This window comes from Capra hircus, chromosome 19 (genome assembly GCF_001704415.2).
Source record: "Capra hircus breed San Clemente chromosome 19, ASM170441v1, whole genome shotgun sequence".
NCBI lineage: Eukaryota > Metazoa > Chordata > Mammalia > Artiodactyla > Bovidae > Capra > Capra hircus.
The window spans coordinates 10859795-10878289 of NC_030826.1; the positions used below are offsets into that span (position 1 = coordinate 10859795).

Genomic DNA, 18495 nt, shown 5'->3' on the forward strand with positions numbered 1-18495 from the left:
CATTTGGGTTGTTGCATAAAGTAGTGGTTCTTATAACTTTACTTTATGGTATATAATAGATTATATGCCATAATTTATTAATCCATTCTACAATTGTTAGACATTTGGGTGGGTTCTTATTTTGGTTATTGATCTTTTATGAGTATTCTTATTCTTTCTGGTACAGATAGGTAAATATTTTCTATTAGATATATAGCTTGGAATAGAATTGCTACTTTTGGTATATATGATTATGTTGAGCTATAGTAGATAATGCCAACATTTTCCAAATGATTGAACCAATTTTGCACCCCTTTGCCTTACATTTAGTAGTATGTGGAAGTTATGTTGTCCAGCATTCTTTTAGCACTGGATATTTGAGTCTTTTTAAATTTTAGCCATTCTGGTTCCTTTGTGGTGTTCTTGTGAGTTTTAATTGATATTTCTCTGGTAACTAATGAGATTGAATATCTTTTAATGTATTTATTGGTCATTTGAATATCCCCTTTGGTGAACTACCCCTTCGAGTGTTTGCCCATTTTTGTGTTAGGTTGTTTCTTACTGATTTCTAGGATTTGTTTTTGTTTTAAATATATTCTGAATAATTTATTTATAACCTTTTATTTTAAAGATTTAACAACTTTGGTAAGCTTCTTGCAAACTCCCCTACTATAAAGACTAGGAAGATAAGCCTTTTTGTATATGCACATGATATAATTTTTTTTCATGAATTGGAGTCATATTTGACACATGGCAGTTTAGTTTTTCTAAAACTGGATTATTGTTTTTGGTAGATGTTCCATACCCTTTAATGAGTCCTACGAATTTGCCCCTTGGTTTATTTGGGGAAGGGAGTGGCAACCTACTCTAGTCTTCTTGCCTGGAAAATTCCATGGACAGAGGCGCCTGGAGGGCTACAGTCCATGGGGTTGCAAAGAATTGGACACGACTGAGCGGCTAACACTTTTTCAGCATTGGCACTATTACCATTTTGAATCGGATAATTCTGTGTTGTAGATAATTCTGTCCTGCACATTGTAGAATGTTTAGAAGCATCTCTCAGGCCTCAATCCACTAGATGCCAGTAGTACACACCCTCCTCCCATCTTGTGACAATCAAAAATGTCTCCAGATGTTGCCTAATGTCCCTGGGGTCTAGGGTGGGATTGTTAAAACTAGCCCAGTTTAGAGTCACTGATCTAGATTTGTTTGTGGTTATTTTACTAGTTTGCCAGGAAATTGTAAAGCTCAAAATTACATGTGTTTTCTAAAATTTGTATGGGAATACAAAGGACTAAGAACAGCCAAGACAGTTTTCAGGAAGCAGGTTGAGGTGAGAGGACGTGATCTGTGAGATATGCTGATTCGTTGTATGTATATGGCTATAATAATTAAAACAGCATGGTATTAGCATAGTGGAAAATAGTGGAGAACCCAAATTCCATTCTACATGTATGCTGAAACTTGATTTTTTTAATAGAAGTGCTTCTGTAGAGCAGAAGGCACAGAGGGGTTTTCCTATAAGTAGTGAAGCCTCAATCATGTCTGACTCTGCAACCCTGTCCATGGGATTTTCCAGGCAAGAATACTGGAGTGGGTTGCCATTTGACTATTAAATATCCGTAGGAAAAAAATTAAAATAGGAGTCCTACTTGACTCTATACACAAAAACTCATGCCAGGTAGATTAAAGACTAGGTATAAAAGGCAGAACTCTTAAGATTTTAGAATATAGTGGGTTTCAAACTATGTTCCTAAGAGCCTAAGGAAGAAACATAACTTATAGGGAGAAGGGGACAATGGATCAACAAAATTCTAGGCCTTTCATTGTATTTTAGAAATCCTAAGCAATATTTCTTTTTTTTTTTTCTAAGCAATATTTCTTTAAAAAATATAGTCCTCCTCAGAAAAAGCTTGAAAACCAGTGCTGCGTGACATATTCACATCTTTGTTTGTGCAAACTCGAACTTCTTTTTTTGAAAATGGATCGGATCTGCTGCTCATAGGGCTTTCTCCCCTTAATAGTCTGTAAATCTTTTAAGGCCAGGAACTTTTTTCTTCATTGTTTTCCATGGTGTCTGGAATTGTATGGACTCAATATAATAAATGCTTGAATAAATGAATTGAAACTCTGGGAGTGAAGGGAATGTGTAGAGAAGAGCACAGAGTGAGGAAGGTACTTTTAAGAATGCTCACGTTTTAGGGAAAGGGAGAAACCGCTGTATAGGAACAGTGAAGAACGGTGTTACAGAAATTAAGGAGAAAGGAAATGTGTTTGTTATGTTCCAAGAAGACAGAGTGTTATGTTTGGCTGTATGCCTAGAGGTTATGTGTATGGATTTTGGAGTCAGACAGCAGGAGTCAAGTCACATGCAGGCCTTGCCTTTTACTTGCCATATGATATGAGCATGTTACTTGACTTCTTTTAAAACCTAGTGCTCACATTTATAAAATGGGGATAATATTTGGTGATTAAGAGGTCACTGATAAACGAGATTGAGCTTTCAGGATTGTGGAATTAAAAAACAGATTTTAGGAGCTTGATTCTACTGTGTTTTTAGACTGAAGATCATAGAGAATTTTAGTAGAAAAGAAACATTAAATAAGACACTGTAAAGAAAGGTTTTTATACAGATGAAAAGTTTTTGAGATACTCTTACAGTTATATTTTTTAAGCCACATTATTGGAAGTGGTCACAAAAGTATAAACCTATTAAAAATCAAGGCTGGACTTTTCCTCTTGAAAACATTTCTTACAATGTTTGCTCTTTGTTAAGTAAATTGAGTGATAAATAAGTGATTTTAAAGATGTTTAGCATTTCATATTTTAAAGTATGTTTTGAAGTTATTAGAAATGTCAACATCTTTTTAAAAATTGAAGTGTACTTTATTTACAATATTATATTATTTTCAGATGTACAGCATAGTGATTCAGTATTTTTACAGATTAAAATCTGACATCCTAACTCCAGTTTTTTTTCCTGGAAAAATTGACTAAATGTAATCTACTTACACTAATTTTTTACTTCTTATATAAGACTCTCCTGAAAAAACTACACTGGCTGCAAAGCTATCTGCTAAGAAGCAGGCATCTATCTGTAGAGATGAAAATGATGATTTTCAAGTAGAGAAGAAAAGAATTCGACCCTTGGAAACTGCACAGCAGGTAAACAGTCTCGGCAGTGAAATAATCCCATTAGTTATGGCTGAACAAGGTAGTCAAGTATCAGTCATTTTCAGTGGCATGTGTAGAGATTAGTTGGATAGTGTCAGATATAAATTTAACGGTCAGTTACTGTAATTTCATTTTATGTATTTATTCATTACAAAGGAGCTTGTTATAGTAGATTATTCATAGTAGCATGTCATTAAAGTGAAACTGAATGATGCTTATTTATATTTAAGAAATTTGATAGTAAAACATTTACTTATGGCATATTATAATAATAGAGTTACTTTGTACTTTTAACTGCTCTGTTTTTTTAATCTAATAATGGTGTTTTCTTTTGGCCAGAATACCTCTGATACAAGTATTTAGGTCAGATATTTTTGATATTGATAGTTTTAATCTACTGATAAGGATTACTCTTATTTATTGAGTTTTTATTATGAATAATTATAAAATATGTTTATTTCTAAAGACCAAAATTACTACAAGTTTTAAATGAAATATACTTTTAATAGGTGAATAGAGTTCATGGCATTGAACTCTTATATTTTCTCATAGAGTTCATAGCATTGAGGTAGGGAGACTGGACTTTAATAGATTTAGTTACAAATAAAGATTATTAATTAGCATGTCATTGTAGATAATTGTATATTTTTAATTGAATATTCTCAAAAAATGTTTGCATTTTTATATAGTTTGTTCCATGTACAATCCTAACTTCCGTAATTAAACCTTGTTTTTAGAAATAGAATAAATCCATTTTCTAGGTTTATATTTGAAAAAGTACTAATTACAAATGAAGTGTGAATCTTTAAAAATTTTTACCAGCAAAATGTGTACTTACAGTTGGATGTTATAAAGTAGGGTTCAAAGTACAACATTTATTCCCTGATTTCATTGGCTTTCATTTCTTTTTATTTATTTATTTAAATTTTTATTTTTACTTTATTTTACTTTACAATACTGTATTGGTTTTGCCATACGTTGACATGAATCCACCACGGGTGTACATGAGTTCCCAAACATGTACACCCTCCCACCTCCCACCCCATATCATCTCTCTGAATCATCCCCGTGCACCAGCCCCAAGCATGCTGTATCCTGCATCAAACATAGACTGGCGATTCGTTTCTTACATGACAGTATACATGTTTCAGTGCCATTCTCCGAAATCATCCCACCCTCTCCCTCTCCCTCAGAGTCCAAAAGTCCGCTCTACACATCTGTGTCTCTTTCATTTCTTTTTTGATAGTAATGAATTATCAGTAGAAATGCTTTTTTTTCCCTTCATAGTTTGAATACATAGGTTTTTGGCAAGTAAGAAAAAGCACATGTAGTTTGGAAAGAAAACAGTGGTATTTATAAAAGAAATTTAGTCAAATACAGTTTGGATTATTAGTTATCTAACAAGTAATATAATAATAGTAATCAAATAATTTATTCTATCTTATAGGAATAATGAATATTTACATTCAAATTTTTGATTGTGTTTTTTTTAAATTTAGAATAAGCTTTTCATGTTTATTTAATTTCCCAAGTGGATATGTAATTGGACTTGGTCTAATGCTATTCTTGGTGTCCATATGGTGGGACTATTTTATGGGAAGATCATTTTACAATGCAGAGTTTTGACACATCACTAATTAATGCTCTTTTGGTTGGAATTTGAGAGATATTACTGTATTCTGTTTTATTTAAGTCTTGTAATAAAGTGCCTATTTGTTAGAAATTTGATTGTTACTAGTTAGAAATAGTCATTTCTTTTTAATGCTAAAAGCACACACTATAGCTGTTTTGATCTTTGAGAACAACTAGTCTCATCAGACTTTTAGTTTACAATAAACTTCAATTTGGTTCTGTATTTACAGATCAGAAAACGTCATTGTTTTGAGAAGGAGGTACACCATTTGGATGCAAAAGTTGCTTCAGGAAAGACCACAAAACTCAACTCTCCATTAGGAAAGATAAACTCCATTTCTCCACAGAATGTATGTATTTATGACATTGTTCAGTTTAAAGAAGGCAAATGTGGTATTTGTTAATGCATTTTTGAAAAAGAGAAAGACTAGTATAATCATGAGTAGAGAAAAACTCAGAAGTCTTAAGTGCTATTACATGTCTGCTGCTATGAGAAATGGGAAACCTGTGCTCTTTGTGCCCATTTCTTCACTTATAAAATAAGAGAATTGAACTGAGATGAGATCTGAAAAGTTTTTTTTTTCCCTCTTGTACATTCTAATGTTTGTGAATTCCACTTCCTAAAGTTCTTTCAGTGTTCTTAGGGCATCAGTTCTCAAATTAGGCCAGGGAACTCCAGAGATTCCTGAGACTGTTTTTAGGCAGTCTTTGGGGTCAGATGTGAAGTCAAGTGGGCCTTAGAAAGCATCACTATGAACAAAGCTAGTGGAAGTGATGGAATTCCAGTTGAGCTATTTCAAATCCTCAAAGATGATGCTGTGAAAGTGCTGCACTCAATATGCCAGCAAATTTGGAAAACTCAGCAGTGGACACAGGACTGGAAAAGGTCCGTTTTCATTTCAATCCCAAAGAAAGGCAGTGCCGAAGAATGCTCAAACTACCACACAGTTGCATTCATCTCACACGCTAGTAAAGTAATGCTCAAAATTCTCCAAGCCAGGCTTTAGTAATACGTGAACCATGAATTTCCAGATGTTCAAGCTGGATTTAGAAAAGGAGAGGAACCAGAGATCAAATTGCTGACATCTGCTGGATCATCGAAAAAGCAAGAGAGTTCCAGAAAAACATCTATTTCTGCTTTATTGCCTATGCCAAAGCCTTTGACTGTGTGAATCACAATACACTGTGGAAAATTCTGAAGGAGATGAGAATACCAGACCACCTGACCTGCCTCTTGAGAAACCTATATGCAGGTCAGGAAGCAACAGTTAGAACTGGACATGGAACAACAGGCTGGTTGCAAATAGGAAAAGGAGTACATCAAGGCTGTATACTGTCACCCTACTTATTTAACTTCTATGCAGAGTACATCATGAGAAACGCTGGGCTGAAAGAAGCACAAGCTGGAATCAAAATTGCCAGGAGAAATATCAATAACCTCAGATATGCAGATGATACCACTCTCACAGCAGAAAGTGAAGAGGAACTAAAAAGTCTCTTGATGAAAGTGGAAGAAGAGAGTGAAAAAGTTGGCTTAAAGCTCAACATTCAGAAAACAAAGATCATGGCATCTGGTCCCATCACTTCATGGGAAATAGATGGGGAAACAGTGGACACAGTGTCAGACTTTATTTTTCTGGGCTCCAAAATTACTGCAGATGGTGACTGAAGCCATGAAATTAAAAGATGCTTACTCCTTGGAAGGAAAGTTATGACCAACCTAGACAGCATATTGAAAAGCAGAGACATTACTTTGCCAACAAAGGTCCGTCTAGTCAAGGCTATGGTTTTTCCAGTGGTCATGTATGGATGTGAGAGTTGGACTGTGAAGAAAGCTGAGCACTGAAGAACTGATACTCTTGAACTGTGGTGTTGGAGAAGACTCTCGAGAGTCCCTTGAACTGCAAGGAGATCCAGCCATTCCATTCTGAAGGAGATCAGTCCTGGGATTTCTTTGGAAGGAATGATGCTAAAGGTGAAACTCCAGTACTTTGGCCTCCTGATGTGAAGAGTTGACTCATTGGAAAAGACTCTGCTGCTGGGAGAGATTGGGGGCAGGAGGAGAAGGGGACAACAGAGAATGAGATGGCTGGATGGCATCACTGACTTGATGGATGTGAGTCTGGGTGAACTCTGGGAGTTGGTGATGGACAGGGAGGCCTGGCGTACTGCGATTCCTGGGGTCGCAAAGAGTCAGACATGACTGAGTGACTGAACTGACCTGAACTGGGGTCAGAAGTACTTTCATAGTGAAGTTAAGATGTTACTTACCCTTTTTTTTTTAAACTGTCTTCAATGTTTGCATTGATCGTGCAAAAACAAAGGCTGGTAAAACTCTTGATGCTTTAGCACAATCAAGATAGTGGCACCAACCTGTATTAATTGTAATTTTCTTCTCTGTCATTAATGCATAATTAAGAAAAGCCAGTTTCTCTTAAGAATGTCCTTGATGAAGCAGTAAAAGTTACTAATTGTATTAGTAACTTTAAGATTTTAATTCTGCAGAAGGACCTCTCAAGTATCTAGTACAGTCCTGATCAGCACACACCAATGAGGAGACAATCTAAGATAGTGGCCAAGAACCACCTGAAATGAGACACTCACGTAGAGCGTGGAACAGTGCCAGTTCCCACTAGGCTAGAAAACGTCCTAATTCACCTTTAAGATTTTAATTCTGGGTGAAGAATAGTTTTTGTAAAACACTTTCACATTCAGGAGTAGAATGGTTATCTTAAAGAAAAACACTTGTAGGATAGTTTGAATTGTGAGCTGAACTAGTCATGTTTTTCACAGAACATTGTTTTTACTTCAAAAAATAACTGACAGACTACGATGATTCTTGAAAATAAAGTGAGCCTGATAAAATTTGACCTTTCAAGTGAAAAATCAGAATTTGAAAAATTGTATATACCACTGTGAGGGTAGCAGTTTTCTGAAACTTAAAAGACTTTTCTGATGATATTTATTGGTGGTGATGTTATATATGTGACTTTTTGATGTTATATAATGAAATGTGTTAACGTTTATTTGTAAGATCTGTAAAATCAGTACACCAAATGTTTTCAAAATGACATGTTTATGATATTACAAAATGATGCCTGGAAAAGATTCATCCGAATGCAAGGCAGACCAATGGACATTTTTCTTCTCACCATCCTTAGGCAATGACAGATTTTTTTTTCAGTCACTATTGGCTAGTTTTCATTGCCATAGTTTTATATGAGTTGAATCATGCTTGGTAATTTTTTTATTGAATTCCAAATATTGTGAATTTTCTCTTGCCAAATACTGGGTATTGTATTTCTACAAACCCTCTTGACTTTTTTTCTGGGATGCAGTTATTACTTGGAATCAGCTTGATCCTTTGGGTCTTGCTTTTAGGATGTGTTAGGGAGGACTTGATCAGGGTTTAGTTTTGGGCCACCTCAGTAGAGGCTAGCTCCTTTTGAGTCCTCTACCGAATCATGCTTCATGAATTAAGACGTTTTCTAGCCTAGTGGGAACTGGCACTGTTCCATGCTCTACGTGAGTGTCTCATTTCAGGTGGTTCTTGGCCACTATCTTAGATTGTCTCCTCATTGGTGTGTGCTGATCAGGACTCTACTAGATACTTGAGAGGTCCTTCTGCAGACCTCTGGAATTCATTCTCTGTGCAGCTCTTTCCTTTCTGGTATTGTTGCCTCAGAACTTTAGTCTTGATCTCCCTGAACTCTCAGCGATGTGTCTTCAGCTTGAGTTTTCTGGGCTGTATCTGGGTTTTCCTTCCTGGTGCCACAGCCTGGAGACTCTCAGCACAACAAGCTGAAACAATCATAAGGCTTAATCTCCTTTGTTTCCCATCCCTCAGGGATAACTCTTCCTTACCCGATGTCCTGTATCTTAAAACTATTGTTTCATATAGCCTGTATTTTTTTTGTTGTTCAGGTAAGGGATGAAACAAGTCATTAACAAATTCCAGAAGTGTTTAGATGGCTTATAAAGCTCTTGTTTACTTGTACAGACTTTAAGCCTTTATAAACTGTTTGCATTCTTTTGCTCTTTCTCCTCCTTCCCACTGTTTTGACTGACTTCTCCGAATTCTTCAGGAAGCCTTCCTTGGTGTTTCCAGTTTTGAGTTAGATTCTCATCTGGAATGTTCCTTGTATTTCTCAGTTTTTGACACTTACCTTATTACTCTTCGTATCTTCTCCACCTGCTCTGAGTTCAGTTACAGGCAACACCAGGTTCCTGAGTAGACTGAGACCTCCTTGAAGACTGTGAGTGCTTTACTCACTTCTGTTTCAAGCACCTAAGCTTGTGCTAGGAACCTAGCTGTAGACTGAGTGAATCCATACCATAATCCCTGCCCTCAAAGAGCCTTCTTTTAAATTCTTGGAAATACTAAGTTGGGGCGGGGGGAAACTGTCAGTTATCTTCAGAGAAGCCTTGTTGGGAGAAGTTGTCTCAGTTTTTAATATTGTCAATAATAATATATGTTTTATGTTTGTCTCTGCCAGTGTTTCCTTGCTCATTCTCTTTCGCAGTACCTTACTGTCTTCATAGCCCTTACTGTTTGAATTTATTAGTCTACTTGTTTATTATCTGTTTGTCCTGTTAGAATGTAATGTCAATCTTTTTCACAAGTATCTCTGGTACTGAGGATTAGCATATGACATATATTTAGCACACAGCTAAATATTTAGCATATGGCATATATATTTGTTGGTAGAATCTTATTGAATTCTTATGATGACTGTGAGGCAGGTACTATTGTTATTCTCATCTTATAGATAAGGAAACTCTGAGAAGTAATTTGCCTAAGATCACAAAGCAGAAAATTGTGGAGTTATATCCTACCTAAACAATCTGTTCCTCTGGCGGATGCTGTAATTACTTTATTATACATTCTCTAAAATGCCTCTCAGAAGTTCTGGAGCTATCTAAACAGTATTCTAATATCAAGATAAGGAAAAAATTATGTTGAAACCTAAAGTTGAAAGAAATCAAGTCTAGAGTAAGCTATGATTGGATAATACCTTAAGTAGAATAGAGAGTGATTTTACTTTTAGTTTCATTTTGGTGTTTTAAAGACAGTGGACTCAAATCAGACAGCCTGGGTTTTAATCATAGTTCTGCTCTTTACTACTTTTGTAACCTTTATTAAGTTTTTAAACTATTGCTACTTCCGTTTCTCATTTGTTAAATGGGTATAGTATTTGTCTTACAGAGCTGCTAGAGGATTAAACAGTTTAATACTTATAGAGTGCTTAGACTGTACCTGGCATATCTTGACGCTTATTAAGTGGCAGGTGGTAGTAAAAGTGGCTGCAGCAGCATCGTTGTGTATTTTTATGCTGCTGATAAAAGCTATTATATTATACTGGTTAATAATATAAATTTTTAAAGTTAGGTTTATAATTAATTATTTTAATTTGTGTTAATGATGTTTACGACTCTACCTGTTTAGAACTTAAGTTGCTTGACCAAGAAGAGCTACTATTCTCCTGGCTGAGTAATTTCAAACTTAATTTTAAACTAAGTTCTTTGATTTCTTGTTTGGGTTGTGTACTATGTTGATCATTTATTATGATCTCATTGGCAAAGTATAATTGTATCAATTCATGTGTATTTGTATTTTTATATCAGTTTTTTTTTAAAAACCAGAAATTATAGATTTTCTTTCTTAGCTTTAGCTGATATAACTCTGCATTACCTTAGAAATGGAGTATTTTTCATAGGTGGGTGATTTATTATCTGTGCTGTTAAAGATATGGGTTTCTGGCAATCTTCTTAGAAGTTTGAAGATTTATTGAACAAGCTAAATCTCAACTAACTCTAGTAACTCAAATGATAACATTTCACTAGTGACTTTTTACTTGAAAGAAGACATATGGGATACTTGCCATACTAATAAAGCATGCATACAGTAAATTTATCAGACACCAGACTACTTTTGCAATGACAGAAAAGACCATATGGCTAAGCTCTTAATATTTGTTCTCTTTTTTGCTAGTCTATACTGAAAAGCATGAATATATAAATTAACTTTATGGAAAACCCCACAAATACTTATGTAAAATGATATATTATTTTCAATGTTTTTTTTCCTAACAAAGATAGAGTAAGCAGTTGCAATAGAAGCATAATTAGTACAAAATGTAAAGTTTTAGCTAATGTGAATGTTTCTTTCTTTTATACTTTAGTAAATTATTAGTAAATTTAATAAATTTTAGTAAATTGTTAAGAAAATCTCTAGTATTTTGTGTTTTGGCTGTCATCTTAATTTTAAAAGCTTATGGTGGCATTTGTAGTAATCTTAACGTGGATATTTAGCACTAAATAATACATCTCATTTTTCAGAGAACCAGGGCTAAACCTTTCCATGGATATTATATAATAAAGAATAATAAGGATGTACGTAAAGGTCATTTATTTAAAGAAAGGAGTCTTTGAGTATAGTAATATTTTTTTTTACCTGCTAGAAATTTACTTTGGTTTCTAGTTCAACTTTTTTTTCTCTTTCTCTTTTTTAATGGAGGTATAATTGACATTTAATATGTTAGTTTCAGGTGTATAGTATAATGGTTCATTATTTGTATACATTGGGAAGTGATCACCATAAGTCTAGTTAATATCTGTCACCTTACATAGTTGCAAGATTTTTCTTCTTATGATGAGAGCTTTTAATATTTACTCTCTTAGCTTCTGTCAGGTATGTAATATAGTATTATTAACTATAGTTGCCATATTCTACATTACATCCCCATGACTTATTTTATAACTGAAAGTTTATACCTTTTGACCTCTCTCATCGATTTCTTTTGCTCTTCACCCCCTTCTCTGGCTGCCACTAATCTGTTCTCTGCATCTGTGAGCTTTTTTTTGTTTGTTTGTTTGTGTCTGCTTTTAGATTTTACATGTAAATTTGTCTTTCTCAGTCTTAGTCCATTAAGTGTAATATCCTCTATGTTCATCCATCTTGTCCCAGACGACAGTATTTCTTTTCTTTTTTTTAATGGCTGAATAACGTTCCATTTTGTGGGTATGCTTGTCTGTGTGTGTGGGGCACACGACTGAGAATGCATGCAACTCAAAGGGAGCATTTATTTTTTAGAAGAATAGTTATTTGGATTTGTAAATTAATGGTTTAGTTCTCTTACCTCTTGTTGTTCAGTCGCTAAATCGTGTCTAACTCTTTGTGACCCCACAGACTGTAGCCTGCCAGGCTGCTCTGTCCATGGGATTTCCTAGGCAAGAATACTGGAGTGGGTGGCTGGTTCCTTCTCCAGAGGATCTTCCCCACCCAGGGATTGAACTCACGTCTCCTGCATTGGTAGATAGATACCTTTCTACTGAGCCACATGGGAACCCCTTCTCTTATCCCTACAAAGATAAAATGTTATAGTTTCATACATATAAAGTCTGCAGTTGTATTATTTTCTGGATAACTTTCCCCTATAAATTAAGTGATAAATTAGTTTAATGATTTCTGTTTATTTCTAAATTTGACATTATAATTTTTATGTTTTTCTTTTAAGTTTTCTTAGTTCTTATGAAAATAATTTAGCTTCTAACCTGTGAATTAAATTGGGTAGTTGTCTTTTTCCCCTTCCTATTATCTCTAGTCAGCTTCCTTACTCTTCAAATCAGAAAATGTCAATACTTCCTCTCTTGAATGAATTAACCTTCCAGTGTCCCTTGCTTTTTCCCATTCCTTACATTTTTAGATTCATATTTTTTATACAGTTAATTCATATGTTAAAGATCTAGTGAGGCATCAGGCTCCATGTGGTCAAAACATGGTTAAGAAAAAATATTATTTTTTAGAATAGACTATTACCATTCTGATGGAAAAAGCAAGAGAGTTCCAGAAAAACATCTACTTCTGCTTTATTGACTATGCCAAAGCCTTTGCCTGTGTGGATCACAATAAACTGGAAAATTCTTAAGGAGATGGAAATACCAGAGCACCTGACCTGCCTCTTGAGAAATCTGTATGCAGGTCAGGAAGCAACAGTTAGAACTGGACATGGAACAACAGACTGGTTCCAGATCGGGAAAGGAGTACATCGAGGCTGTATATTGTCATCCTGCTTATTTAACTTCTATGCAGAGTACATCGTGAGAAAAGCTGGACTGGATGAAACACAAGCTGGAATCAAAAGATTGCCGGGAGAAATATCAATAACCTCAGATATCCAGATGACATCACCCTTATGGCAGAAAGCAAAGAACAACTAAAGAGCCTCTTGATGAATGTAAAAGAGGAGAGTCAAAAAGTTTTTTTAAAACTCACCGTTCAGAAAACGAAGATCACGGCATCTGGTCCCATCACTTCATGGGAAATAGATGGGGAAACAGTGGAAACAGTGACAGACTATTTTTGGGGGCTCCAAAATCACTGCAGATGATGACTGAAGCCATGAAATTAAAAGACACTTGCTCCTTGGAAGAAAAGTTATGACCAACCTAGACAGCATATTAAAAAACAGAGACATTACTTTGCCAACAAAGGTCCGTCTAGTCAAAGCTGTGGTTTTTCCAGTAGTCATGTATGGTTGTGAGAGTTGGAGTATAAAGAAAGCTGAGTGCTGAAGAACTGATACTTTTGATCTGTGGTGTTGGAAAAGCCCTGGACTGCAAGGAGATCCTACCAGTCCATCCTCAAGGAAATCTGTCCTGAATATTCATTGGAAGGACCGATGCTGAAGCTGAAACTCCAGTACTTTGGCCACTTGATGAGAAGAACTGACTCATTTGAAAAGACCCTGATACTAGAAATGATTGAAGGCAGAGGGAGAAGGGGACAACAGGATGAGATGGCATCACCGACTCAATGGACATGAGTTTGAATAAACTCTGGGAGTTGGTGATGGACAGGGAGGCCTGGCATGCTGTAGTCCATGGGGTTGCAAAGAGTTGGACACTACTGAGCGACTGAACTGATAATTACCTGTTCCACCACTCATACTCATTCTTCTAGAATTTATTTATGTATATGCTCTTAATAACTCTCTTGCTTTTTTGATGATTCAGTGGATGTTGGCAATTTGATCTCTGATTCCTCTGCCTTTTCTAAAACCAGCTTGAACATCTGGAAGTTCATGATTCACGTATTGCTGAAGCCTGCCTTGGAGAATTTTGAGCATTACTTTACTAGCATGTGAGATGAGTGCAATTGTGTGATAGTTTGAGCATTCTTTGGCACTGCCTTTCTTTGGGATTGAAATGAAAACTGACCTTTTCCAGTCCTGTGTCCACTGCTGAGTTTTCCAAATTTGCTGGCATACTGAGTGCAGCACTTTCACAGCATCATCTTTGAGGATTTGAAATAGCTCAACTGGAATTCCATCACTTCCACTAGCTTTGTTCGTAGTGATGCTTCCTAAGGCCCACTTGACTTCACATTCCAGGATGTCTGGCTCTATGTGACTGATCACACCATCATGATTATCTGGGTTGTGAAGATCTTTTTTGTACAGTTCTGTCTATTCTTGCTACCTCTTCTTAATATCTTCTGCTTCTGTTAGGTCCATACCATTTCTGTCCTTTATCAAGCCCATCTTTGCATGAAATGTTCCCTTGGTATCTCTAATTTTCTTGAAGAGATCTCTAGTCTTTCCCATTCTGTTCTTTTCCTCTATTTCTTTGCATTGATCGCTGAGGAAGGCTTTCTTATCTCTTCTTGCTCTTCTTTGGAACTCTTCATTCAGATGCGTATACCTTTCCTTTTCTCCTTTGATTTTCACTTCTCTTCTTTTCATAGCTATTTGTAAGGCCTCCCCAGACAGCCATTTTGCTTTTTTGCATTTCTTTTCCATGGGGATGGTCTTGATCCCTGTCTCCTGTACAATGTCACGAGCCTCATTCCATAGTTCATCAGGCACTCTATCTATCAGATCTAGTCCCTTAAGTCTATTTCTCACTTCCACTGTATAATCATAAGGGATTTGATTTAGGTCATACCTGAATGGTCTAGTGGTTTTCCCTACTTTCTTCAATTTAAGTCTGAATTTGGCAATAAGGAGTTCATGATCTGAGTCACAGTCAGCTCCTGGTCTTGTTTTTGTTGACTGTATAGAGCTTCTCCATCTTTGGCTGCAAAGAATATAATCAATCTGATTTTGGTGTTGACCATCTGGTGATGTTCATGTGTAGAGTCTTCTCTGGTGTTGTTGGAAGAAGGTGTTTGCTATGACCAGTGCATTTTCTTGGCAAAACTCTATTAGTCTTTGCCCTGCTTCATTCTATATTCCAAGGCCAAATTTGCCTGTTACTCCAGGTGTTTCTTGACGTCCTACTTTTGCATTCCAGTCCCCTATAATGAAAAGGACATCTTTTGTGGCTGTTAGTTCTAAAAGGTCTTATAGGTCTTCATAGAACCATTCAACATCAGCTTCTTCAGCATTACTGGTTGGGGCATAGACTTGGATTACCGTGATATTGAATGGTTTGCCTTGGAAACGAACAGAGATCATTCTGTCGATTTTGAGATTGCATCCAAGTACTGCATTTCGGACTGTTTTGTTGACCATGATGGCTACTCCATTTTTTCTAAGGGATTCCTGCCCGCAGTAGTAGGTATAATGGTCATCTGAGTTAAATTCACCCATTCTAGTCCATTTTAGTTTGCTGATTCCTAGAATGTCGACGTTCACTCTTGCCATCTCTTGTTTGACCACTTCCAATTTGCCTTGATTCATGGACTTGACATTCTAGGTTCCTATGCAGTATTGCTCTTTATAGCATTGGAGCTTGCTTCTGTCACCAGTCACATCCACAACTAGGTGTTGTTTTTGCTTTGGCTCCATCACTTCATTCTTTCTGGAGTTATTTCTCCACTGATCTCCATTAGCATATTGGGCACCTAATGACCTGGGGAGTTCCTCTTTTGGTATCCTATCATTTTGCCTTTTCATACTGTTCATGGGGTCTCAAGGCAAGAATACTGAAGTGGTTTGCTATTCCCTTCTCCAGTGGACCACATTCTGTCAGACCTCTCCATCATGACCCACCCGTCTTGGGTGGCCCCACAGGGAAGGCTTAGTTTCATTGCCACCATGCGCTGGATCATGGAAAAAGCAAGAGAGTTCCAGTAAAACATCTATTTCTGCTTTATTGACTATGCCAAAGCCTTTGACTGTGTACATCACAATAAACTGGAAAATTCTGAAAGACATGGAATACCAGACCACCTGACCTGCCTCTTGAGAAATCTGTATGCAGGTCAGGAAGCAACAGTTAGAACTGGACATGGAATAACAGACTGGTTCCAAATAGGAAAAGGAGTACGTCAAGGCTATATATTGTCACCCTGCTTATTTAACTTATACGCAGAGTACATCATGAGAAACGCTGGACTGGAAGAAACACAAGCCGGAATCAAGATTGCTGGGAGAAATATCAATAACCTCAGATATGCAGATGATACCACCCTTATGGCAGAAAGTGAAGAGGAACTAAAAAGCTTCTTGATGAAAGTGAAAAAGGAGAATGAAAATGTTGGCTTAAAGCTCAACATTCAGAAAACGAAGATCATGGCATCCGGTCCCCTCACTTCATGGGAAATAGATGGGGAAACAGTGGACACAGTGTCAGACTTTATTTTTCTGGGCTCCAAAATCACTGCAGATGGTGACTGCAGCCATGAAATTAAAAGATGCTTACTCCTTGGAAGGAAAGTTATGACCAACCTAGATAGCATATTGAAAAGCAGAGACACTACTTTGCCAACAAAGGTCCGTCTAGTCAAGGCTGGTTTTTCCAGTGGTCATGTATGGATGTGAGAGTTGGACTGTGAAGAAAGCTGAGCACCGAAGAATTGATGCTTTTGAAGTGTGGTGTTGGAGAAGACTCTTGAGAGTCCCTTGGACTGCAAGGAGATCCAGCCAGTCCATTCTGCAGGAGATCAACCCTGGGATTTCTTTGGAAGGAATGATGCTAAAGGTGAAGCTCCAGTACTTTGGCCACCTCATGCAAAGAGTTGACTCATTGGCAAAGACTCTGATGCTGGGAGGGATTGGGGGCAGGAGAAGGGGAAGACAGAGGATGAGATGGCTGGATGGCATCATGGACTCAATGGACGTGAGTCTGAGTGAACTCTGGGAGTTGGTGATGGACAGGGAGGCCTGGCGTGCTGGGATTCATGGGGTTGCAAAGAGTCGGAGATGACTGAGCGACTGAACTGAAGTGAACTTATGCTCTTAATTCTTTTAGTAAATCCTCAAAATCAGTGAAGTATTTTCATAGACACATTTTATGCTTATTTCTGCTGTTTATTTCATAAATGCTAACATTGTATATATACTTTGACAGAAGTAATTATATTCCTTGATTTATAATAGTATACTTTTGCCTAGTGTGTAGAGAAGAGTTGGGTCCAGCAGAGTGCGCTGTTGGCCTTCAGATAAAGTGTTGATGTGCAAAGCCTTGGTCTGTTTTTCTTTTCCTTCTTATACCACTCTCTTGCTTTCTTTTCTGTCTCGTTTTCTCTCCCTCTCTTCACCCCCCACTGCCCTTCTCTATCTCTCTTTAATGTTTAATATATTCTTTAGGATCTCAGGAGAAGATGACCAATTTATTTTGAAAAGTCATTGTTTTACAAGTCATTTTCTCATAGTTTTCATTTTATTTAAACTAACTACTTATATAGTGGAACAATGCTTACCATGTTTTAGGAACTCTTCTGAGCGTCCTGAAAATACTAATTGACTTGGTAAATACAGGTTCATGTGAGCTAATGGTTATTTCCAATTCGTTTAAGTTTTGTGTGAATTTGCCAATTTTCAAGATAAAACAAAAGAATTTTGTTGCCAGGCTGTTGCTAAGAACAATTGTAACGTCTCTCTTGTTCACTTTTTTATAACCAGCATCTGGTGCAGGACCTGTGCCTAGTAGGTATTCGCATATTTGTTGAATAAATGAATGGAAAAATGACTAACTTTAAGAAAGTGTATTATTTACCACTGTTTCTTACAGTACCTTTTAAAAGTTATAGTTTTTTTGTGTCCTAGCACACAAAAATAAAAGATCAAATAATGATTTCGGGGACCAAGAGGTAAAATTGGTATTTAATGTAAACAAAAGATTAGAAACAACTTTTATTTTCCATAGCTTCTCTGGGAACAAGTTGTTATATAAAATTATCACCTAGATGAAGTATAGTTTATTCAAGGCAGCAAAATTTTAGAAAACTATTATATGCCATAAAATTAAGACAATAACTTATATTTTTGGAAGAGTTAATAATAACATAGTGATGGCTTTTCAGAATATATACTTGTGCCAGGCAATTTCTATGTTCTCTCATATATCCTTACATCAGCTCTGTGAATAAAATAGAGCAGATATTAGTCTCATTTTATAGGTAAGAAAATTGAAGCCCAAAGATATATTATGTGATGATGGTAATAGTTATAGGTATATGATAGAATTGTGATTTGAGCCTACTTCTAAAATAGAGTTGAATATAGATTCATGGATTATAAATGCTAGAAAAGGAGAGAAAAGGAATGGCTGGGAAAATGTTTTGTTTTCTTGTTGACTGTTGAGGAAAACAGCAAAGTTACTTGGCAAGAAAAAGAGATTTTTATTCAATGTGTCTGTCAGTAAAATATCTCCTTTTGGTCATCCTGCAGTTAGAGAAGGTTAAAGTGTCTTAAACATTTTGTGTATTCTATCTACTAAAGAGTCAAAGGGAGCTTTAAATTTAAAAAGAAATAGGACTATACA

At 36.3% G+C, this 18495-nt stretch overlaps 1 protein-coding gene across 1 annotated transcript in view; it reads left to right on the forward strand.

The window, feature by feature from the left end:
• The window catches only part of BRIP1 (BRCA1 interacting protein C-terminal helicase 1), a 185014-nt gene that overhangs the window by 9472 nt on the left and 157047 nt on the right, over window positions 1–18495 (forward strand). Inside the window, exons 5-6 of the mRNA XM_013971848.2 lie at window positions 3017–3144; window positions 5016–5135. Coding sequence (XP_013827302.2) covers window positions 3017–3144; window positions 5016–5135 — 248 coding nt within the window. The remainder of the gene's footprint in view (window positions 1–3016; window positions 3145–5015; window positions 5136–18495) is intronic.